Source organism: Cinclus cinclus, chromosome 7, assembly GCF_963662255.1.
Source record: "Cinclus cinclus chromosome 7, bCinCin1.1, whole genome shotgun sequence".
NCBI classification, from domain to species: domain Eukaryota; kingdom Metazoa; phylum Chordata; class Aves; order Passeriformes; family Cinclidae; genus Cinclus; species Cinclus cinclus.
The window spans coordinates 2,328,268-2,352,586 of NC_085052.1; the positions used below are offsets into that span (position 1 = coordinate 2,328,268).

General features: G+C 42.1%; 1 protein-coding gene across 1 annotated transcript in view; it reads right to left on the minus strand.

Moving 5' to 3' along the window:
- The window catches only part of DOCK1 (dedicator of cytokinesis 1), a 236,396-nt gene that overhangs the window by 25,745 nt on the left and 186,332 nt on the right, over window positions 1–24,319 (minus strand). Inside the window, exons 39-47 of the mRNA XM_062496598.1 lie at window positions 21,962–22,081; window positions 12,782–12,871; window positions 9,914–10,018; window positions 7,994–8,135; window positions 7,707–7,785; window positions 7,295–7,379; window positions 6,398–6,484; window positions 2,864–3,040; window positions 2,179–2,262 (exon numbers count right to left, since the gene is read on the minus strand). Coding sequence (XP_062352582.1) covers window positions 2,179–2,262; window positions 2,864–3,040; window positions 6,398–6,484; window positions 7,295–7,379; window positions 7,707–7,785; window positions 7,994–8,135; window positions 9,914–10,018; window positions 12,782–12,871; window positions 21,962–22,081 — 969 coding nt within the window. The remainder of the gene's footprint in view (window positions 1–2,178; window positions 2,263–2,863; window positions 3,041–6,397; window positions 6,485–7,294; window positions 7,380–7,706; window positions 7,786–7,993; window positions 8,136–9,913; window positions 10,019–12,781; window positions 12,872–21,961; window positions 22,082–24,319) is intronic.

Genomic DNA, 24,319 nt, shown 5'->3' on the forward strand with positions numbered 1-24,319 from the left:
TGGCCTCCCTGTCCAAGACCACTCAACCTTTACACATTTATCAAGTTCAGGAAGAACCTTTCAACTTCTACCAACTTCCAAATTCCTCCTGTGTGTCCTTTCCAGACACAGGTGATCAGTGACACAGACTTTTTTTTACACCTCCATGAACTGTTGTCAGAGGCAGAATTTTGCCACGTTCAGGATATTCCCAATTAATTTGGCCTTGGAGAAAGGGCATTTTCTTATTTCATAACTCTGTTCTTGGATGATTTTAAAATTTTATAAAGTTCCACTGCGACTTCAAATTATTCCCTGATTTGTTTTCCACTCCCTTTTTTTTTTTACATCTGCTCGGCTGAAAAGAATGAAAAAAAAAAATGACATTGATTTGAATTATTAAACTAATCTTTGAAAACAATCTTTCAGAGCAAGGGGATCATAAACTATGAGTATAAAACCTGAGTTTGGTATGCAGCAGTTCTTTCATCTCAGTAGAAGGAGCACAAGGTTTTGATTTGCCATGGTATTTTCTGTTTTGCTGTGCTGTAAATACTTTAGCTAAATGCAGAGTGACTAATGTCATCAATCATTCATTTCTCTGCCTTAATTTCAATCAATCATTTCATTATCTTCATGTTAAAATGAAAGATCAGCTTGAAATGGTGCAGTTGCATGGGAACGTTTTTTTGCCTGAGTTGGAAAAGCACCAAGAAGGACAAAAATGGACATTGCCCTGCTAATGGAATTTATCTGAATTAACAAGAGACAGAAACAAAATGTACACTTGAAGTTAGCAGGAATTACAGAAGGATAATATCCTGAACTCCACTGCACAGTGGAGAAATAGGGAAGGGGATGAAACAAATGAAGTTTAACTGGTCAGCTGGTAGCACAATTGTCAGGCTCCTATTTCATGCACCCAGATGGATTTAGACAGCAAGGAGAAAATTCCATGTGATCACAGAACTCCAAGCCCCACATTATTGAAAAGTGAAATCTCCTTTTTGCTTTCCATCACTGTCAGCCCAGGATGAATTCAGCCCCTTCCAAGGTTCCATACACATCCCTCTCCCAATATTTAGGAGCTGATTCCCACCTGGCTGGAAACTGAAGTAATTTGAGAGGAATTTTAAGTATTAGGATCCCCTAAATGTGTATGAAACATCCAAGGCAACTTAAAAGCACTGAAAGGGCTTTTAGTGACCCTAATTTTCAGATATAAAAAGAAATGTTGATCCCTTTTCTCTATTTTCCTGGTTCCTGTTGTTTTGGAAGTACAAAACTGATGGGAAACCATGTGTTTAAAAGCCCTGAATAATAAAAAACCAGTGTGATCAGCTGTCATACCTGTTTTCAATTTGTAATATTATTTTAATACACAAGTGTCACCAAAGTGAGCCTTTGCTTTGCAGAGGGAAAGTGTGTTTGGAATTCATTTGAAGTATCACTCTCAGAGGCAGAGACACAGAGCTGACACCAAGTCAGTCTGCTGGGACCAAATTATTTTCCTCTATAAAACTTAAAGCTTATAAAATCTAATCTTTTCTAAAAGCTCACAAGAAAATAAATAAAAAAACTTTTTTTTTTTCTTTCAGACCAGAAGAGTTTTTTACTCACTGATAGTTTTATGGCCTTCAGAAGATATTTTATTTTGGAATTCTGTAGCTTTGGTTCTACTACCTCTAAGATTGAAATCTACAGAAATGTAAATTATTCCCTTTATTATAAAGACAGAATTGAATATGAAAAGACAGTGATTCACTTTCTTCTTCTGTGGGAAAAAACCTATTTCCAATCAACCTGGTATTTTTTTAGTTATCATAAAATTATCCTGAGACCACAGAAAAAATGTCCAGTATGTGACTATGGAACAAAACTGCAATTGTCTCTTTTTTGCCCTGAAAAATATTTTTTCATCTGATACAGATGGGAGGTTGTTCACTTACTATGTTTACAAGGAAAAAAAAAAGACAGAAAAAAGAAAATATCTTGGTCATATTTGTTCTCTACAAGTTTATCAAAATGAGCAATTATGTCAGATTTGAAAAGATGAACTTTAACTCAAGCTCCAAGACAGATTTAAATGGCAACAAAATGTATCCAAGCTGAGGACAATGTCTGAATTTCCTCCAAAGTGACACCAAGTGCCTTTCCACAGCAGCTGCCTCTGCCAAAGCTGAACTTGAAGTTTTTTACCTGCCAAGCAATCAGATCCTTCAGCTTCTCAATCTTGTCATGATCCTCTGGATGCTCGTGCATGTACTTTTCAGTAAAAAAAGCCTATTTGAGAGAGAGAGAAATGAGCCATTATTTCAGAAAATGAAACTTCTACTACCAGAGGAATGAGCTACAATGAAGATAAATTAATCAACTTAAAAATTCTGCCAAATAACAGCTACAAACACAAAGTGAAAATGATGGAATCGCAGGATCACAGTGAATTGGGTTGGTAAAAGGACCTCAAATCCCATCCATTCCCACCCCTGCCATGGCAGGGACACCTCCCACTGTCCCAGCTGCTCCAACCCCAATGTCCAACCTGGCCTTGGGCACTGCCAGGGATCCAGAGGCAGCCACAGCAAATCTGGGAATTCCATCCCAGCTCCTCCTGCCCACCCTCCCAGGGAACAATTCCTAATTCCCAATATCCCATTTATCCATCCCTGCCTTTTGTCAGTCTGAAGCCATTCCCTGTGCCCTGTCCCTCCATCCCTTGTCCCCAGTCCCTTTCCAGCTCTCCAGGAGCTCCCTCAGGCCCTGCAAAGCCACACTGAGGTCACCCCAAAGCTTCTCCTCTCCAGTCTGAACAATCCCAGCTCTCCCAGCCTTTCCTCCCAGCGGGACAGGGAGTGCTGGTGGAATTGAGGAGCTCTGGCGTTACCTTCTCGTAGTTGGTGAAGCCCCCCATGACTGCAGGATCCACGATGCCGTTGAGCAGCATGGACAGGGGGTTGATGGGGAGGTTGGGGTCATTCAGATGCTGCTGCACCATATTATTGATCTTATCATTGGTCAGCTGCATGGTTTCAATGGCATTTTCCAGAGGGCTGATCTCCACCTAAAACCCAAACGAAAGGAGATTTCCAACCAAGGTCAGAACTTTTAATCTGCTCAGCGAAACTCCGCGGGCAGAAACATCCCAGATCTTTCAGAACTGAGGTTACTGTGAGATTTTTGACCAGAAAGGGTGATTTGAGGCACTGAGGTGTTTGCTATCTCAGTGCTGCAGTAACTGATACGATGATGGGTATCAGTGGAGGAAGGTAACTGCATTTTGCTGCTGCAGGAGGGATTACATCCCAGCACAACACCCAGCAAGGCTCTGGCAGCAATCACGTGAGGTTTTTTGGAGGATTACGGAGAACATCAGAGATTAAGGGTTGGTGAGTTTTAGCAGCACAAAGAAGATCCAGCTTAACTAAACAGTAAGAAAGAAATGATAACTTTAATGTGGATTTTCTGATGGAAAATGTAATCCTAAGCCGCTCAAAAATCAAGAAGATATTTTTGCAGTGATTGTTTTGGTGTGTTTCCAAGGACATCGAGTTGAATACGTTGATGAGATGACATCTAAACTATCTGCAGTGATTTTTCCCAAGAGGTCACATTTTCTTCCTCTGAGCATCAAGAACTGAAGGGAGAAATTTTCTTTCTACCTGGACCTCAATGAAGAGAGTCCTCAGATGCCTTCACGGGGTCAATTAGCTCTTTTGCTGTCTAAAACTTTATTTTAATTGACTCACCTCCAGCTACTTTTTATGCCCAGCTACCATGCCTTTTAAAAAGTTCATGTTGAAAAAATACAGTACGAAAATATTTTAAATATTAGTGAATGGGCTGAAAATCAGTAACCTGCAGTGACCCAGCGTAGAGTCCTCACTGGAAGACACAGCCTGCTTGTATTAAAAAAAATGATGTGGTAGGGAGAGGAAAGGAAGGTTAATTGAGGCCTGTGAGGAAAATGCAAGTGTGTATTTGATTACAGCCTCATTTACATAAATGCTACATAAACAAAGCAGCACTTCTACCTGGCTATCAGTTGCTTACCCTGTTTCTGAGAACCACTTATAATCAAATCTCTTCAGTTGTTACTCTTACACCTGCCAGCTGATTACATCAAGGATGTTTTAATTAGCATTTTGAGCAGCCTGCCTGCTGAATTATTCTGGAAGGCAGGGAAGGAGCCTGGTGTTTGTGCTGGGAACAGGGAGCAGGCCAGGCTCGGACAGAGCCCAGCGTGCCACGGGGAGAATCTGGACCAGGGAGTGGAGCCACGTTCAGCATCTTGACTGGGCAAGAACTGCTGGGAACATCGCTGGCTAAATTTAGGATTCTGTCATTTGTATTAATGGCCTTATAACTATGCAATAATGTGTTGATGAACCATTGCTTTTAAAGCTCTTGAGCATCTCCAGAAATTAGCACTCATTGAGCTGACAGCTTTTTGACTTTTCTGTAGCAGCAATCATGGCTTTCTTTCTCATTCTCCTTTCTTTTACTACTCTTGTAACGCTCACTCTAATTTTTTAAAAGCAGATGGAGAATTGCAATTGCCATCTCACTACTACAAACTGGGCTTTGGAACCTGGTGAAGGCTATTTATAAGTGTAAATTCTGAGTCTTGTTCCCAGTGCCTTCCTGACTCTGGGCACTCCTCATTCCATGCAGAGAGAACAGGAATTACATTCTCCTGAAACATTTGCACCAGTACAAAATTCCAGGACAAAAACAAAACAGAGATTAGCATTTGTGCTGTTTAAACTAAAGTGTGATTCAAAATCTGATTTCTAATTCCCTGGCTGGTCTCAGCAAATTTTTCACCCTACAACTTCTTGTGTCCAGCTGAATAACAGATGCAGATACAGAATAACAAAGGCTGGCCCCAAATTCCTTGCAGATAATTAACAGATTGCAAAGGTTTAGGTGAAAGTGCTCAGAAGAATTTGAAAAGCCAATAGATTTAAAGCAACTCTGCATGTTCCCGTGGCTTATGTAACATAATACACTGCATTTATGAAATCACTCCATTCTCTCAGCACTGATTTGATGCACTCTCACCTCTCCCTTTAACGACATTCCAGCTCCATCAATAAAATATGAAACATGCAGAGCTGCTGGAGTATCCTGGTGCTTAGCAAGGGATCAATAATGTCTGTATCCATAATCACAATTTAGCATTACAGGGATGTAAACCCTGTGATCCTCCTTGCAGCATTTTAGCTGACAGGGATCTTGAGGAAAGTCAATACCCATTTTGTAGGAACTGTGCCAGAGGAGGTCAGAAGTTATCTGCAGCAGTCTTCCCACATGTTATTAAGTCCCATTCTGCTATCATTTCTCAGCTATGCAACTGATACAGTCCTTGCTCCCAAAAGGCTGACAGAAGCATTCTCCCAGGCTTTGTGCCCATTTTGATGCCAGGCAGAGCATGAAGGGTGCACACAAAGTGCCTGTCAGGCTCTGCTCTCTGCTCATCAGGACTGGCATCAGATCTGCCAGCCTTTACAAACAGCACTTCTTGCCATCATGAAGATAAATACAATCTTCTCCATCAGGGTTATATTGAAACTACGAAATTCATTAAAAATTCAATGTGTTTTATTCAGCTGCCTATTACTGTCACACATCACATTCATATTCTGTTACTATAGATACCATAGTAATTTTCTGCATTACTTCTGTTCATCCAAATACAACTGTCCAACATAACCTCAATGGAGCAATGAAAAAGGTTTTAATTAATCATATGCAAATTGTTCTTTTCCTTTAAAAATAAGCCTCACAAGAGAGATTTCAAAAACGCAGTAACAATGTTTTTATTGCTACTTAAAAATTACAGCTGCATAAGAATAATTTAATCTTAAAGGCGTTTAATGGATATGTCTTATCTAAACAGTCTAAATGGTTGAACAGAGAAATGAGTAATTTGGAGTTACCCTGTGAGGTTGCTGAGGGTATATTTAGCTAAATATGGAGAAGAAACGAAAACAACCTTTAACCACGAGTGGTAAGAAATGCAGACATACAATGCCTTTGATTATTGGGGCATTTTGAACTCATAACAATCAAGATGTCCAGATCCTCTTTTATAAAGTTCAAGCTGGATTCTCTGGCATGGAGCAGGGCTTCCCTACACCACCTCAGGTCTCTCTTTATTCTAGGCACCTGCTGAGAGACACAAATGCTTTCTGAAAGGGCTGGAGGCATTCCCTTCCCTTGGGAATGAAAAGCATTGCCTGAGTCACCCTCAGGCAACTCTCAGCCCCTGAGCAGGTTCCCTCAGCATGTGCCAGGCACAATGCCATGGATTCCTTGTTCACAGAACTAAGCACAGCCACTGAGACACACAGGTGCCCCCTGGCTGTATAAACCCCCATTTTTTAAAACAATCTCAATAAAGCCAAACTGATCTTACCATGAAAACTGATTTGACTTCAAACCACCTGAGGATCCCTGGTAATTTATAGGCTGTCACATAGATGGTTCTCTCAATCCACATGTTCTGCAAAGGGAACACAAGTGTCACATTATCAATGGAGACAGCTGGGACCCCGAGCAAAGCCCTGAAACATCACCACCAGGACAAGGACCAAGGTATGGCAGATGTTACAGAGCCAGGGGCAATTCCAAATGGAAGATGGAGCAGCACTGGTTTAAATCTGGATGTGACTTAGCAGGGAACAACTGTTCCATTTTTGAAGGAGAATGCCACAGGAAGATCCCCTGGTTTTACTGGATGTTCATGGAATCACAGAACGGTTTGGGTTGGAAAGGAACTTAAAACCCATCCAGTTCCAGGAGCAGGGACACCTTCCACCATCCCAGGTGCTCCAACCCCAATGTCCAACCTGGCTTTGGGCACTTCCAGGGATCCAGGGGTAGCCACAGCTTCTCTGGGCACCCTGTGCCAGGGCCTGCCCACAACACTCATTTTATTGACCACTATATAATACAAATGATTTAGCAAAAAAAAAAAAAAGAAAAAAAAAGGCAACAGGTATTAGTGACAAAAAGTTTTCAGATGCCTGACTGGAATCTTCATGACAAGACAAGTTTCAGGTGTAACAATTTAAAATCCTTTCTCAGAAGGGGTGTTTTTACAAAATAAATACAGCTTTGCCCATTTTTGTTTCCTACTGGTATAAACGAGAACATGATGAATTGGCTTAATTAACTTTCTATGAAAAATAATCCCTTTAAACCTAGAATTTATTTCTCAACAAGCGAAAGATAATGCATGGCTCAGATGCTTAAAATAGAGGGGGATAAACAAGCAAACCCAAAGTGGTTTATTTTCTTCTTAATTCCTTACTGCAAATTCGTTGTCTGGGTTTTTCTCTCCTTTTCGAACAGGGCGTGAATACTCGAAGCGTTGGACTTCATTCACCCTGTAGAAACTGAAAAGAGGGAAAAGAATCATGGAATCACAGAATGGATTGGGTTAGATGTGACCTCAAAGATCATCCAGTTCCAAGCCCCAAATGCACAATGAAAATTCAATTCTGTCTGTTTAGGAATGGATAATAAATTCTAATATTAGAGGAAGTTTATGAACAAATATGGGATCACTGTTTTCCAGTGGGTTGGAATGTGTGCTAATGTTAAAAATCATCATTTAATGACCTCACAATGCCCACCCTCCACGGCTGTGAACAGATTCATTACCTAACAATAATGTGCTATAAAGGGGACTGAGAAAATGACAAAACCCAACCCAAGCTCACCTCACGATTTGCTCTGACACCGGTCTGTGAAATTTGGAGGGTAAATCCAGTTTGGGCTTTACAGTGAAGCACTGGATATCTGAATTTCAGGGGTTAAGAAGTGAAAAGGGCATTGAGCAAACAGCTCAACAGGAACACACACACACACACAAAAAAGGACAAAACCCCAAAACTGGTGCGTTACATCCGTCAGGGCACAGGCGTAACAGGTTGTCCATAAACCCTTGCCCTGAGCTGCTGGACGCACTGTGTGTACTGGTTGTACTGGTTGTACAGCCCAAGGATACACTGGCCAGAGGAGGTTTTGATGTCCTCTCCGGGGGGGGACGTTGTCTTCATCTTCTCGGCGTTGGGGAACTGCGTCAGCAGCCGCGCCTCGAAGTCCTCGCGCCGCTCGTACTCCTTGCCCCGGTAAATGAACACTTTGTTCTGCAAACAGAGGCACCCACAGCTGCCACCAGCACCCCCAGGGCTAAAACCAGTGCTCCCAGTACAGAACTGGGCGCTCAGAAGCGCTGACACCAACGCTGTTAGCTCTTCTCAGTACGTGAAGAATTTCACGCTGCTCCTCATTATCCATTATTTTTTTCTCACCTCCAATTCTGACCTGAGATCGTTAAGCCCAATTTTACCTTTAGGTGTTTTTATAAGTCACACTAAAATCACCTCAGAACACAATTTCAAAGATCTGTAACATTGGTGGCCGTTGAAAATATATTAAGAGAAATTACTACCGAATCCAAGATGTCTCCTCCACCCTCCAGAGCTAATGATGGAATGGATGCCAATAAATAAACTGAATTAAACATAAACATTTACTCAAAGGCACTCAGGTGAGCAAACAAGAATAGCAGAGAGAAACAGAAACATAAAATAATGCAGATTGAAGGAGGAATATCCAAAAGTACTGACTCACGTAAAAAGACTCACATTAATGTGTTCGATTTTGGCCATTATAAACTTTAAACTATTTATAACCTTAAGTTTATTGTATTTGTAAACATTGGTTTCTTCTTTGCCAATAAAGAAAATGAAGAGATATTTTATACAGTCCATCTATATGCTGAGTTCATTAAATTCTAAAGGAAAATGGAAAAGACAACTTGCATATTTTTAACTGATCAAACATATTAAAGCAAGTTTGGATAAAATTTGCATCTGAATATGCTTAACCTCATTACTCATCTCAAAATGAATACTTGGTGAAAAAATTATACAGCACATATTAAAAAAAGGGTGTTTTGACTGGGGGTAGGAACCTGAGGTTGTTCACATTTGCCCAGTTGGGTTTAATTCTGCAATGGTGCCTTTTCAAAAGCTCAGCAGGGGAAATAAATTAGAATAATAAATGGCTAAGGAGCCTCTGTATAACTGTAATTTATCTACATACATTTGTAATTCGCAGGGAATGTTGGAATGGAGGGAAAAGTGAGGATTTTCTCCATCAGCAGGGCACTCAACAGCCTGGTTTTCAGAGGGCAAACTGGGAAGGAATCCATCCCTGTGAGGGTGGTGAGGCCCTGGCACAGGATGCCCAGGGGAGTTGAGATAAAAATGGTTATAGAATTATTAATGGGTTAGAGAATCGTGATACAGATGCAGTTCGGACATGCTACAGCCCCACTTTTCTTTAGCCACCAATTCAACTCATAAAAATCCTAATATTAGTGAAAAAAAACTTAAAATGTCACTAAAGCTATGATCCTGGCATCAACCAAGTGACACGTGTCTTAAATTGGCACGTGGCACAGACAAATCAATAATGAAAGTTGTCACTAAAGGTGTCACACACACCTTTGATAGTCAACTTCATTTTAGTGACAGTGCTGGAAAGGACACTCACTGAAAACACGGTCACATACAAAAGGCTTCTCTACCATGCTCATATATATATATTATATATATATAAATATATATTAACCTGCCAGGCAAAAATGTCACCATTTCAGATGGCTACGACCCTGAGTGATGGATTGGGTCATTTATCTTCATTTCTACTGATACCCTGAAGAAATAGAAAGTACTGAATATGTTTGAAGAGAAAGTTTTTCTACTAAAATGCAACCATTCCATCTTAGAAACCAGAAAGGAAAAAACAGTGTTTGTTTTATACACCTAAAAAATACCTGTCAGTGTCAGGCAGGTTTCTCCAAGGCAAGGGAAATTTCCAGAGCAAGAAACCTCTGTGGAAACAGGTGACCACTTACCCTTATGAATGTTGGGAATCCCTGGCCATAGTATCCAACAGCAAAATAATCTGGTTTTGGTCGTATCACCTTCACGATGTTTTCATAGAACTGGGCTTGTTTTCTCTGCAGAATAAACAGGAGGGATTTGAATGACCTGAGCGTTCAGGAGATTCCTTATACTTAAGCTCCTGTGTGCACCTCTAATTTAAAGATGTTTCATTCTCCCCCCCTCCCCCCCCATCTATCTATCAGATTCATGGCATTATTTGGAAATACCAGACTCTCCAGCCATGATTTTTCTACTCATCATGGTGAAGCTGACTATTCCCTAATAAATATCTCAAATTTGATGAACCTCATCATGATGAATGCTACTGCTCCATATCCAATATCTCAATTTTGATGAACATCATCATTGTGAACCCCACTGCTCTATATGCAGTATCTCAAATTTGATGAACTTCATCATGATGAACGTTACTGTTCCATATCCAATATCTCAATTTTGATGAACATCATCACTGTGAACCTCACTGCTCTATATGCAGTATCCCAATTTTGATAAAATCCACCATTGTGAACCTCTTTGTTCCATATGCAATATCTCAATTTTGATGAGCTTCATCACTGTGAACCATTTTGTTCCATATCCAGTATCTCAAATTTGATGAACCTCATAATGATGAACCTCACTGCTCCATATCCAATATCTGAATTTTGATAAAATTCATCATTGTGAACCCCACTGCTCCATATCCAATATCTAAGTTTTGATGAACCTCATCATTGTGAACCTCATTGTTCCATATGCAATATCTCAATTTTGATGAACCTCATCATTGTGAACCTCATTGTTCCATATGCAATATCTCAATTTTGATGAACCTCATCATTGTGAACCTCATTGTTCCATATGCAATATCTCAATTTTGATGGCGCTCATCTCAGTGAACCTCACTGATTCACATCCAGTATTTCACTGGCAGTGAAGGTCAGGAATTTTCAAGGCAATCTGAAATTCCAGTTGTGACACTTCTGACACTGAAGCACGGGAAGGATGAAGCTGCTCAGCCCAATGGTGCTGACTTGGCAGTTTTGGGCTCCTACATCTCATTACATTCTTCTACTACTTCTCTTCCATATTTACATCCATGAATTTGCATATGGAAAGCAGGCAGTAGAGAATTGCAGGGAAATGTAAATTTGGAATAAACACACGCATGTCAGACGCCATCTGCTTTCGACGCCGAGTTCTTCTTTATCTCTAATGATGAAATAATAGCAAATGAGCAGCTTCAGAAGATCAGTTCATTAACTTATTTCTGGTCTATTATTTCTGCAAAGAGAATGATTTTTGATCTGGGGGGAGTTTTAGTGCTGCTCCCACACGACAATAACAGTAAATGGCACCAAGACTACAAAGACCCAGATCTGCCGAGTATTCCTCAGCTCGTCTGGAGCAAGACTATTTTGTCATTTGTGAATTGTCTTGGAGGCTAATATTTAATATTGCTTGCAGTAAAGAGACAAGAGGGAGAATATAAGAACAAAAAAATTCTAAATTTTATAGTGGGAGAAAAAAAGAGCTGTCCAGCAGCAGCAGTAAGGAAAGCTGCTGGGGTATGTGAGACCTGACTCATGTGGGAGAGTGAATTTTGATCTCTGTCTTGTGAGGGAAATGCACACCAGGACTTATTCTGTGACATCTCATCTCCTGGCTGATGAACAAAGAACAGATAAACTCAATTGTCTGACGTGAGGATTGGAAGTTCTGGGTCTCCCTTCTTAGAAGAGGAAGAAACTCCATGGAAATATCCAAGGCCAGGTTGGAGCAACCTCGGACAGTGGAAGGTCCATGGCAAAGGGGGTGGAACTGGATGAGCTTTAAGGCCTTCCCAACCCAAATCATTCCACCACTCTGTGATCATTGGCTACAAGGAATAAAGTGCAAATCCAACTTCTCCTCCAGAATGGATCCAGTGGGATAATTAAAGAGTGGCTGCCTCTGTGACAAACCCATTCACGTTCCCATGTGCAAACGAAAAGGAGATGGAAAAGGAAAACTGAGGGACTCGGAGTAGCCATCCCCTGGTGAATAACCTCATGTGACAATCATTTCTAGCTGAGGAACAATCCTACCCAATTCCTTTTATACTGAAATGAAGAATATTCTGTGCCCACCCCACCAGGAGCAGTGAGTGGGGCTGGGTGCAGCTGAGTTCAACACTGCAGGAATGCTCAGCTCAGACACACCGGGATAAAAAAAACCCAAAACAGATAAACAATTCAAAGAAATTAAGGAAAATGTACTCTGAGCGCAAAAGAAAAAGGTATGAAAAACTTCAGAGTGGAGAATTTTCAGAACCAATCTGGAATCACATCCCAGCTCCTGTGGAAATGGTTGGGACCTGAGGAGGGACAGTGACAGCTGCCATTTATCTCTTTGGAAGAGAACAGGAGGGAAAAATGGTGCAGGAGTAATGAATGGGTAACGTCAGGGCAAAAATAACTGACTGGAGACATGAATGCTTGGGGATTATTCATACCTAAAAAAAGAAATATGCATACAGAAAGACACTTGAGAGAGAATAGGGGTTTTTTTTTTCACGTTCCCATTTATATTTAAATTCAAAATTTCCTTTTATACCCCAAATAAATCAGCTTAGCATTACTGAAATGTTTTTCTTTCAGCTAAAAAAATATAAATTCAATGTTTTTCAGACAATCCAATGGTAGCCAGTTGACACTGATCCAACAAAGCCATGATGGGTATTTGCTTCTGAATTTTACTGTCATTGCTATAGTATTTTTATATAATTTTAAAAGCTTAGAAATTCAACTTTGAAATAAATTATTGCAGTGTCTATGTCATTAAAAAAAACCTACCAGCAGTTCACTGAGTTGTTCATAATCAAACATTTCATTTTCATACTGTTCTGCAAGCTCTTTACCCAAGGCAATGGCCTCTTCCCACATCTGTTGGGAAAAAAAATCACAAAACAACAAAAAGAAGCTGAATTACATACCTTGGTTAAACACCAACATTAGAATCAAATAAATCTGAATTAAGCAACCAAATGCATTGTGTCACATGCCTGAAAACACTGAGCAGCTGATGTGCCAAAGAGCTGTGCTGGGGCTCTAAATGTCTCTATTAATGGAATCATGGAATTGTTTAGGCTGGAAAAGCCCTCCAAGTTCACTGAGTCCAACCATTCCCAGCACTGCCAAAGCCACCAGTGCCCCCTGTCCCCAAGTGCCACATCCACATGGATTTTAAATATTCCAGGGATGGGGACTCCACTCGGGCAGCTGTGCCAGGGCTGGGCAAACATTTCCAGGGAGGAATTTTCCCAAATATCCACCCTGAGCTCCCCTGGCCCAGCCTGAGGCCGCTCCCTCTGCTCCTGTCCCTGTTCCCTGGAGCAGATCCCAAATCCCCCCGGCTGTCCCCTCCTGTCAGGGACTTGTGCAGAGCCACAAGGTGCCCCCTGAGCCTCCTTTTCTCCAGGCTGAGCCCGTACCCAGCTCCCTCAGCCTCTCCTGGGGCTCCAGCCCCTTCCCTGAACACATTCCAGCCTCTCAATAATTTTTTTATCATTGATGGGACCAAAACTTAACACGGGATTGGAGGACAATCCCTGCCCTGGTCCTGCTGCCACACCATTTTTATCACAACCCAGGTGCCATCAGCCTCCTTGGCTTGGTGGCACTCAAGGTGACCTGCTCCATGACCTTCCCTGGTATGGGATGAAAATTTCCTGGATGCAAATCAATTCAAATGATCAAAAAGCTTCAGAAGTGAAATGATTCCTGCCAGCCCATCCCGTAATGTGTAAACACAGCCTGTCCATGAAGAAACCCAGGACCCAAAGCTGGTGATTGATTATATTTTATAATCACCTCTCTCGCCCTCTAATATCTATAATCTGTATTAGACAGGACAGGCAATTTGCAGATATTGCTTTGAACAAATACTCATTATATTTCCATTGGTTCTTCTTCTTCTCGTTCCTCAACCATGAAATTCAGCAGCCGTCTCAAGTGACCCAAAGAAATTTAACAATATCCTTCAGCTCTTCAGAAGGCAACAATCTTAATGAGGAGCAGCAAGAATGGTTTTAAATGTGCATTTTTCATTTGTTTTTTCCACTCCAAAGATAAAGAACCACTCAAACCCAAAAACATGCTTAAATTAGCACACCAGGCTAAGATCAAACTTCATGATCGGTCTCTGCTGCTGAAATTTGGTTGGCATTGCTGACCTCACTTTATTTTAAAAATGAGTTTCAGAACGAGTTAGAAATGCAGATTTTATTAGCATTCATCTTAAATTTAAATTCTCTGGCCACATCACCTCATTCTCCTCTCAGCGTCAGGCTACAGGTTCCTTGCCCTGGTGGAATCCTGAGGGGATCCAACAGCCAAGAGCAGAGGGGTTGAGCAGGGCTGAGGGAAAGGCTTGAACAAAAAATTCCTCATTTTCCCCCACAAACATCCACCTTTGGGGACGGGGAGTTTGGGATGAGGCACCACAACTTCCAAAGATACTGGGAGGTGGATGCTGGGGAGAGAGGAGGAATGGTGACATGGGGAAACCTCCCAACAACTGATCCCTGCATCCATCCCACAAAAATCCCTCAATCCAATCCTCTTTAAAGCACTGGGCAAATAAGAGATAAATCATATTTAATATCCCAAAAATTCCTCAAACCACACAAATGAAATTCCACACTCAAAAGCCCCAAAATCGGCATCAGATGAATCCTATTTGTCTACTGATCTGCAAGTTGAAATTGCATTTCTTAGTATAACAGGAAAACTTGTTAAAAAATAAAGAGTTTTTTACAAAAACTCCTGGTTCCAGATGCCAATTTGAAAAATAACAATAAAACATTAAGGATGAATCCTTAGCAAGACTTCACGTGGAACATGGCAATGTCACAAAAAGCAAGATGGGTCCCTCTGGTTCACTGTCCATCCTTGCTCCTCTCTGGAAAAAAGGAGCCAATTTTCAGGTGGAGGGATGGACTTAAAGGTTGTCCTGGCAAACTGAGTGGGAATGGCTGGAAAGCAGCAGCTGGAGAGGCAGGGAGCTGCTGATGATGCAGGAGATGAGGAAATGCAGAGGGGAAAACAGTGATGGGAGATCACAGGGAGAAAGGAGAAAGATTTCTGCCCTGCAAGTAAAGACAGAGTAAGGGCTAAAAACTGCACTGTGGGGCTGAGTGAGGGGAAAGGAGCTTCTGAAAAAACCAGCTGGGAGGATGTTTGGACAAAGGGGTGACCTAATTTAAGAGAAAAGAGCCATGAATGTTCACAAGGAGCAGAATCTGGTTCTTCATTAACCTTTCCTGGCAGCTCCTCGTGATATTCGACCCCTCCTCTTGATTTTACTTATTTCTCCAACAAGGTTCAGAACGTTATTTATCTAGGGAAGAGGACTGGAATGAGCATGAGTTGCCTCATGTTTGTAAAGTGCCTTGAAGGTGAAAAATGCATCAGAAGGACTAATTACAATCACAGTAATGAGGGATCACGTCTGCAGGAAATTACAAGGCAGCCTGAACGCTCTGCAACACAATTTTTGCAAATGGAAGGATCTGAATGTTTTTATCCATGTTATGGATCTAATCTAGCATGATGATACGGAGCATGTTTTTTATTTTTAAACAAAAATTAGCATGAATTTAAGAGTAAAGGCACAGTTGCAGAAAAAGGAGGACATTTTCACACACCAAGTGGAGTTAATTTTGACTCAGAAGGGCAATACAGCACCAATTTAGAGGAACTGAACTAATACTCAGGTGTTTGTGAAGTCAGCAAGTGAAAGCTTTCAAAATCACTTAACCTTCCCTCATTTTGAGTACCATTTTTTTCTGAATTTCACTCATCCATAACTTCTGCATGTTTTCATTTTGAAGACGATGGTGTGACCATCACTTCCCTTGTCCTGGTTCCCTGTTTGTGTGCTCCAGATTTAACCAGTCCCTCTCCAAAATGAGACTGGAAATAAATTGAAGCCTAAATAATTTCTGATTTGCATCAACACCGGAAATAAATTCCTTGCTTTTTCCCACCGACTCCTGGATAAGCACAGATGTGTTCCCAAAGCATGTGTGGGAATGCAAAAAGTGGGTAGCTTTAAATGGGATATTGGGCAGGAATTGTTCCCTGGCAGGGTGGGCAGGCCCTGGCACAGGGTGCCCAGAGCAGCTGTGGATCCCCTGGATCCCTGGCAGTGCCCAAGGCCAGGCTGGAGGAATCAGGGAGAGCTGACAGATGCTTTTGCTTGTGACAGGGTGGGACCAGGTGACCTTTAAAAGTCCTTTCCAACCCAAACCGTTCAGTGCTTCTGGAAGCAGACACACTCTGCCTACACATCACTGCCTATAGGTACCACAGCACTGCCACTGATTCAATAACAACTTTAGCTGAATTAAATCTCCTTTGATTTTTTTTTTTCACCTTCCCACCCTTGTCTGTCAACACCACAAACAGAGCAGAGGCTGTTTCCACTGCACCTCTCTAGACTGAACAAAACCTTTAGATGTTACTGAATATTAATATTAGTAATGGATTCTGTAAATGTTCCAGAGCCTGAAAAATGAATCCTCAAATTAAATGTGATCCAGATTTAGTTCATGTACAACACACAGACAGTAACCACATAATCCTTGCGTTCTTTCTAGCAAGGAAGTGGAGATGAACAGGAGAAAGCCAGACCGTGGAATCCCAGAATCCCAGAATGACTGGGGTTAAAGATCATCTCCTTCCACCCCATCCATGGCAGGGACACCTCCCACTGTCCCAGGTGCTCCAACCCCAATGTCCAACCTGGCCTTGGGCACTGCCAGGGATCCAGGGGCAGCCACAGCAAATCTGGGCACCCTGTGCCAGGGCCTGCCCACCCTCCCAGGGTACAACTCCTGTCCAAAATCCAACCTAAATCTGCCTAATTTTAGCTCAAAGCCATTCCCTGCATCCTGTCCCTCCATCCCTTGTCCCCAGTCCCTCTCCAGCCCTCCTGGAGCCCCTTCAGGCTCTGAGCTCTCCCTGGAGCCTTCTCCTCTCCAAGCTGAGCAATCCCAGCCCTCTCAGCAGAGTGGCTTCAGCTACCAGAGCAACATTTGGTTTTGGCTTTAATTACTGGAATTCCTTTAAAGTTTCTGCAAAAGTCACCTTACAAGTTCTCCTGCTGACATTGTGTCACGTTATTTTTAATGGAACATTTTCAGGTACTTTTTCTATTGTACTGTAAATACACAATAAAAAAGGGATAAAGGAGAAAAGATTCTTTCAGTTTTTGCCAGTCTCTAACTTTGTTCCTCTCTAGCCAAGACCTCTGTCTTAGAGAAAAGCAGACTTTTTTTTTTTCTTCTGCCTCTTAAAAACCTCACTGTCCTCAACATCTCTAAAATCCCAACTATCCAGCTGTTCCTTCAGAGGAACGACGAGAAGTTGGATTATGGAACTCAATTTCTCCAGTGCCCTGAACTCTAGAGGCCCAGGAGTCCACAGAATCACTAAGGTTGGAAGACTTGTAACATCATCAACCATCATCTTGTTAAACAATAAACCCTGTCCTCAGGTGTCAAATCCATTTGGCATCCAAATGCAATTTTTTGAGCAATTCCAGGGATGGGGGACTGCACCGCTGCCCTGTTCCTCTGCTTGCTAACCCTTTCCACCAAGAAACTTTTCCTAATATCCAACCTGGTGCAACTTGAGGCTATTTCTTGAACCACCTGGCTTTTCCCTCGTGCAGCAGCACCCCAACACCTCCAGCCTCATAGAAAAACAACACAATGCTGGAGATTTTTCCAGCATTCCCAGAGAAACAGGGACGGTGTGTCTCACATCCCCTGCACAAGCCTCTGAAAAATGCTGCTGCTTACCCCAGAGTCAGTTTATTCAGGTGAGGACAGCATGGCTGTGGCCAGGATCCTGATAAATGGAATCTATATTCTTGAAGGTCAATAACTCCCAATCTGCTGCCTCACAGATTTCCTGCCTTGGAAGCTTTCCCAGCTTTGCCCAGGACATGGCAAGTCTTCTGGAGAAATGAGTTGTACAGGGAGCTGCTACACAGGATTTGTACGAGGTACAACTCATTAATGGGAGAAACAATTTATCTGGAGAGGGTACCAGGGAGAGAGGCTGCTGATACTGGAAGGAAAATGCTTCTTTTATACTCAGGGGGTAAGAAAAATGTGCAGAGCCTATATTTAGTTGTGCAGACACGAGCTGCAAATTGTTATGGGCACGACTTTGCAGATGCAGGAGATCTTTTTTAGGGAAAACCCAGCCATTTAATTTATTTTTCAAGCTGGACTGCTTGTTGGCCAAAAAGAACTACAGCATTCAATTTAGTTTTTGAGGTTAATAGCAGCAAAGGAGGATCTCGGGGTATTTCTGAGCTCCTGCAGAGTTAATGGTCAGGAGCAGTGAAATAGTCTGGGATAAGAATATTATGGTGCCATATTCTGACATGTGAGAGACTTTCTAAGCTGGTTAAATTTCAGGTAGTGCTAATTAACCAGCATGAAGGCTTAATAGTTTAAATAAAATGCTGAAACTCAGCATTTCTCCACTGTTATACTGCATTCAAGATACAGCCGGGTTGGAAACTCTTTAAGTAAATAAAAGTATTCATTTGGAACACAGTCAGACTCTGTATCCTCCCTCTCCCAAGACTCTCTGTCCTTCCCAGCTCTCAGGACAGCTCCAGGGCTGAGCTGGCCATGAGCCTCACACAGATTTTTGGCAGACAGGTGAATTTCAGCACTCACTTGTTAAGATGGAAGAAAAAGCCATTTGATGTCATCCCATGAGCCGGAAAAAAAAGGCTTTTAAGCCAAAGCATGGCATTTGCTGTATAATTTCAGATCTTTTCTGTTCTGAGGCTGCTGTAAAGCAGTAAAAGCTTTTTTTTTTTTTTTTTTTTTTTTTTTTGGAGGACGAAGGGAGAAAGGAGGAGTAGAAATAAATGAGCAGTGTGCATTTGTTTACTTTTTTCACCTCAGGACCAAAACTTTCAATTTATGGAGGAGCAGAAGAAAACCTGTCCTGATTTCTGGGCAGCAGCATCACCAACAAACCTGAGCTCGTCCCTGGTCCCACATTTCACCAGGCAGGAATGGGAATGCTGCTGCTTCCCCTGGGGCTCCACAAACAAACCTGGTTTAAAACAACACCTCATCTTTGCCAAGGAGCATTCCCTGGATTCAGGAGCTCATCAGCATTGATTTCCATCAACTCCTTCCCAACAGGAAAAATGTCACCCCTTTCCTCATCCCTTTACTCCCCTTCTCACCTTGGGATCTTCTAACCCAAGAATTTCCAGTCAAGTCCCTGGATTAAGGGCTTTGTTGGAAATCACAAAGCTTCAGGAAAACACTAGAGAGCAGTTCAAAGCACGGGTTCTACTGCTGGGATAAGCCTGAGGATAAGGATTTTAAGGGCAAAAGCCAAGAGAGATGGAGAGGAGGCTGGAATGTGCAGTGCAGTGAAGAAGAATAATCTAGGAGAGAAAAGGATCCCTACATCATGGAAACAACCTTGCTTTTGGAAGAAGGAGCTCAGAAAAGGAATGAAGAGCATAACTAATCAGGAATCAAGTCCATAAATTAGAACAACTGCAAAATGCCAAAGTTGTTTCTCAAAAGTGCTCCTTCCCTAAAGGTGGAAGTTCAGCTTTATAAAAGGTTGGTTTAAGGACCGAATTCAAATAAATACAGGTGAAAAAGCAATCTTCCAAAGAAAAACAGATTAAAAAATAGAAATCAAAATGAGGAATCCTAAATGGATGTTGAACTACAAGTACCAGGGATATTGGTGGTGAGCATTTTGTTCTCAGCCCAAAGGAGGTGCCACATTCCTGCCTTTGGGGCACGTCCCTGCTCCCTTTTACTCACTTCCAAATTTCTCAGGCACTTCTGGGCCACAAGTGAAGTGTTCACTCCATTCCAGCCTGTGTGTGGAGGATTAAATCTGAACTCACCTGCCTGTGAATGCCAATATTTAAGGGATAAGCCTCATGGATGGCTTTTAATAGACAGGCAAGGAAACTGTGAATTCCCCTGGGAAATTACTCTGCCAAGAGAAAGGGATCCTGATTTTTGAGAGGCTGAATAACACCAGCCTTTAAAAAACAACAAGTCAATGTTTTAAACCCAATTTTAGGAAATCCCTCTGCTCCATTTCTTCTACATAATATTTCTAACTCCCATGTCTCCCTCCCTCCCCAAATCCACAGCTTCCCATCAGGCAGGTTGGGGTGGGAGAGGCACAAGCTCACAACTTCAAAACAAAACTCCTGAGCTTCTGTAAAAGTCTGGAAGTGCCTCTGCAGCTGTCCAGTGGTGCTGACCTTTTTTTGGTACCTCTTGGTAATTTAATGGGAAGGGAAATCAAACAAGTGGCATCTGGAGTCAACTGCCAGGCAGGGACCCAGCTGGGTGATTATGGCACAAAAAAAGCCAGGAATTGGTTTGGGCATGGGTTCAGCCTCCCAAAAAATGCACAGCAAAAGCTGTTCCAAGTGTCTTACTGATCATGGAGAGTTAAAGCAGTTGCTGGGCTACGTTTGCAAACTGCTCAAGGAATGCAAGAAGTTGATTTAACTTAATGTCAGAACGTCCCAAATGAGAGGATTACCTTCAATCTACACTGGAAATCTCCACGTGGAGCTTCCTGACATTTGCAAAATCACAGAAAATGAGTATTCTCAGTGTATATTGATTTTTTTATTTCCCTTTTCGTGGAGTAATGTGAAAAATTATCACCAGCTTGAGTGACCAGAAAATGAGAGCAGGAATATCTATAAGTAGGAAAGAGTAGTTTGGAAATGAATCAACTCCTCACACACACCAAAACCCCACAGGAGTCCTGGCACCTGAGTTCTGCACAGAACTGGAGCTCAGCAGAACAATTCCCAGTGCCTGGACACCATAGAGGACCAGCAGGAAGCCATAAAGACATAAACCAACAAAATAAAAACAGACAACTCCTGGTTTTCCTTCCAGACAGGAACGCAAGATCAAAATTAACTTTAAAATCAGCTGTGACCCTCATTCAAATGAGATTCTTCTCATTCACTCAGGAAAAGCTTTTTGGGCAGCAGGAACTGTCCCCAAACTGTCACCTCCACCAGCCCCAGCCCCAAACAATCACCTGTGCACCATTTTTACAACTTTCATCCCAGTCCAGAATCACAGTTTTTACCCAAATCCAGAACTACGACTTTTGGCATCACTCACCAACAACTTTCAAACATTGCATTAAGATAAGACATAGCATATAAAGATATAAGATATATATCTTATATGAGATATAAAATTTGACTTTTTAAGCAACATTTTTAACAAAATGATAGAAATTATAGTTCCTATCAAATTTATTCTAGGATTTTAATCTGATGCTGCTAAAACCACCTGGAAAGGATGGGTTGGCTGGATCTAATTCTACAGGAAAACAGCATTTCTGTTCACCCTACAGAGTTTACTTTCAAACCCCAAGTTTACTTTTCTGAAATGTTCTGACAAAGAGATTCCTACTTCTGTACTTGAATATTTTGTGCCTGAAATATCCCAACAGTGATCCATCCCTGCCTGCCACATTAACCCCCTTCCTCTCCAACATAAAGCCAAAAGCAAATTCCTTCTGCATTAAAAGATGCAATTGCAATGAAATATCCTCCTCCCAGGATATTTATGATATGAACCACAGACATCCAAGCCCCGAGGGAATTATTTTTGCGTACATGAGGAAAAACAAGGGGAGTTGAAGGATTCTGTTAGCTCTTGTAACTGCCAGAAAAAGCCCTCCAAATTACATGCATCACTTTTTTATTTACTCCATAGCATCATATGCCCATATATTCACCCTTAAAAGAGGAGTTATAAATGTACCATTGGTTTCTTTTGACTTTTTTTTTTTTTGTAGTATCATTATCTGTAAGTGCTTCCTGAAGGTCACTGGATGCAAACTATGTTTACTATTAAATTTATAAGTTTGAGAGAAAAGCAATGAAATACATTTGCACTTTTTTGCTTCCCTTTTTACCTTGCCCTTGTCAAAGTAATGGATAATTTCTTGATAGAGCTGATCTTTCAGCTGTCCTTGAGTAGCAGCTTGGTATCCATCCCGCTGGGTAAGATGTGCTGCACATGCTTCTTCTGACCACTAAATCACACAAAAAAAGGGGAAAATTGAAAGCAAATCCAAAGGTACGAGTTCTGAAGTGAAATAAAAGAGAGGGGCTTTATTTAAAGAAGTGGTGCTGCAGTTAAGGCACCAACAAAGGGGTTTTTTCACAGTTGTGCCCTTTGCTTCCTTGGGCATTTCTTTGGATGCTCTAATTGGAGGCTGATTACATCCATCAGCTGGAAGAGAGCTTCTGGAGGTGGCTTCCTCTCCTCAGTGAGTTTGATGAGAGTGACCTCAGCCTGCTGATGGGAACAACCCGCTGGGGACACAATGAACACTTCATGTGGGAGAAACCCTGGAGCCCACATCCACCACCACAAAGGAAAGGGCTGCAGGCAGGGAAATGAGATGGCTCAAACTCACTGAGGATCTGCAGAGGCAGGGAAAGCAAAATTAACTTCATCCAACCTGTCTGCAATTAGCAGTTCTGGCTCTTCCAGCAAATGCCTGATGGATCAAGGGAAAAGTGTCATGGGAATCATGGAATGGTTTGGGCTGGAAAGGAGCTTAAAGCTCATCCCATGCCATGCCATCTCATGCCATCCCATGCCATGCCATGCCATGCCATCCCATGCCATGCCATGCCATGCCATGCCATCCATTCCCACCCCTGCCATGGCAGGGACACCTCCCACTGTCCCAGGTGCTCCATCCCCAATGTCCAACCTGGCCTTGGGCACTGCCAGGGATCCAGGGGCAGCCACAGCTGCTCTGAGCAACTCCCAGATTAATTTCCAGAATTATGGCTACTTTACCCTCTATATATTATTAAATTTCACCCATTCACTTCTTGATTTGGCCAAAATGTTTGTGTTTGGGTCATGCAGACACCTCTGAACTCTGTTTCTGAGCAACACAAACCTGCTGGAGCCTGCAATGTGGTGGCATTTTTTTCCAGCATGCTAAGAGCTGCTATCTTCTGTTAGTTTTGAACACCTCAATTTTGACAAAAAGGGTTGAAAACACATCAAAAGTCTCTTTTCTTGAGTGTGCTTCATCAACTTGCAGTAATTTGGCCTCTTTCTCTCCACAGACAGAGCCTTCTTGCAGATTTAAAGGTGAAATTCTCACACGCTCTCAGTGTTGCCCTCGATGTGATCCCATTAAAATCAGTGGGATGAAATATGTGCCCATGATGAGTGTCATTGAAAATCCTGTCCTGAGGCTTGACAGAAAAACTCAATTGCTTGGTTACATAGCCCCCAATATTGCTGCTCCTCAGGCAACACTGAACTCCTCCCTCCACTAAGGGCTGCAGGAGCAGGGATTGAGACAGAGACTGATACACTTTTATAATAAAATAATTGCAGCCTCTAATGAAATTATAAACAAACATCCAACTCAGGGATGAAAACCGGTGACAAATCCCACCCTGGCATTTGCTGCCTGCTATCAATTTGCATTAGAAGGAAAGAAAACTGGGTAATTTCTTCCCACAAAGTTCTTCCACTGAATTCAGGAGTCCATTAAGTGAGACACTCACCTGCTCTCTGAACACATTCCCTAAGAAAAGCCACAACTGGCTAAACTCTAATTTGAGGTCACAGAAAGTAAGTAGTCTGACAAGTGCAAGCCATGCCAGGTGAAAGTTTGAGTGCTGTTTTATGGCATGGTTCATTCCATCATTTATTCAGGAACACAGCCCTGTGGAAGGGAACAAATCCTTCATCCTGCCTAAATGGTTCATCCATGTGAAGTGGGCACAGTGCTTTTGCACTCCAGATGAATCTTAGACAGGTTTCCTTATGTAATAACCCTCTAATGATTTTAAAAAACAGTAAATACATTTCAGAGTGTCTTAATTTAAATTGTACGTGTACACTCTGCATCATATTTAGTCTGTTTATGGCTTGGATGCAGTTTGCTCAGCTCTGAAGTACGAAGAATTCTCAGGGCATCCATCAGGAGGATCTCATTTAACACCTTCCCCTTTTCAACTTTCCAAAATAGATATCTGACACTCACACTTTGCTGGGGACTGCTGAAATTGAAGCCAGGACTGCTAAGAACAGTTGGGCTTTCAGGTCCCTTCCCAGCCAGAGCAGCCTTGGATTGTGTTATTGCAACCCTGTGCTCATGGTGCCCCTCTTCATCCAGGAAATGCATCTCATCCTCAGCACCATCTTGTTCCATCCCTTCCATGGGAAGGGAAGCTTTCCCTGGATCAGGAGGCTGCAATACACTCACCACTGGAATGAGCAGGAGATGAAGGGG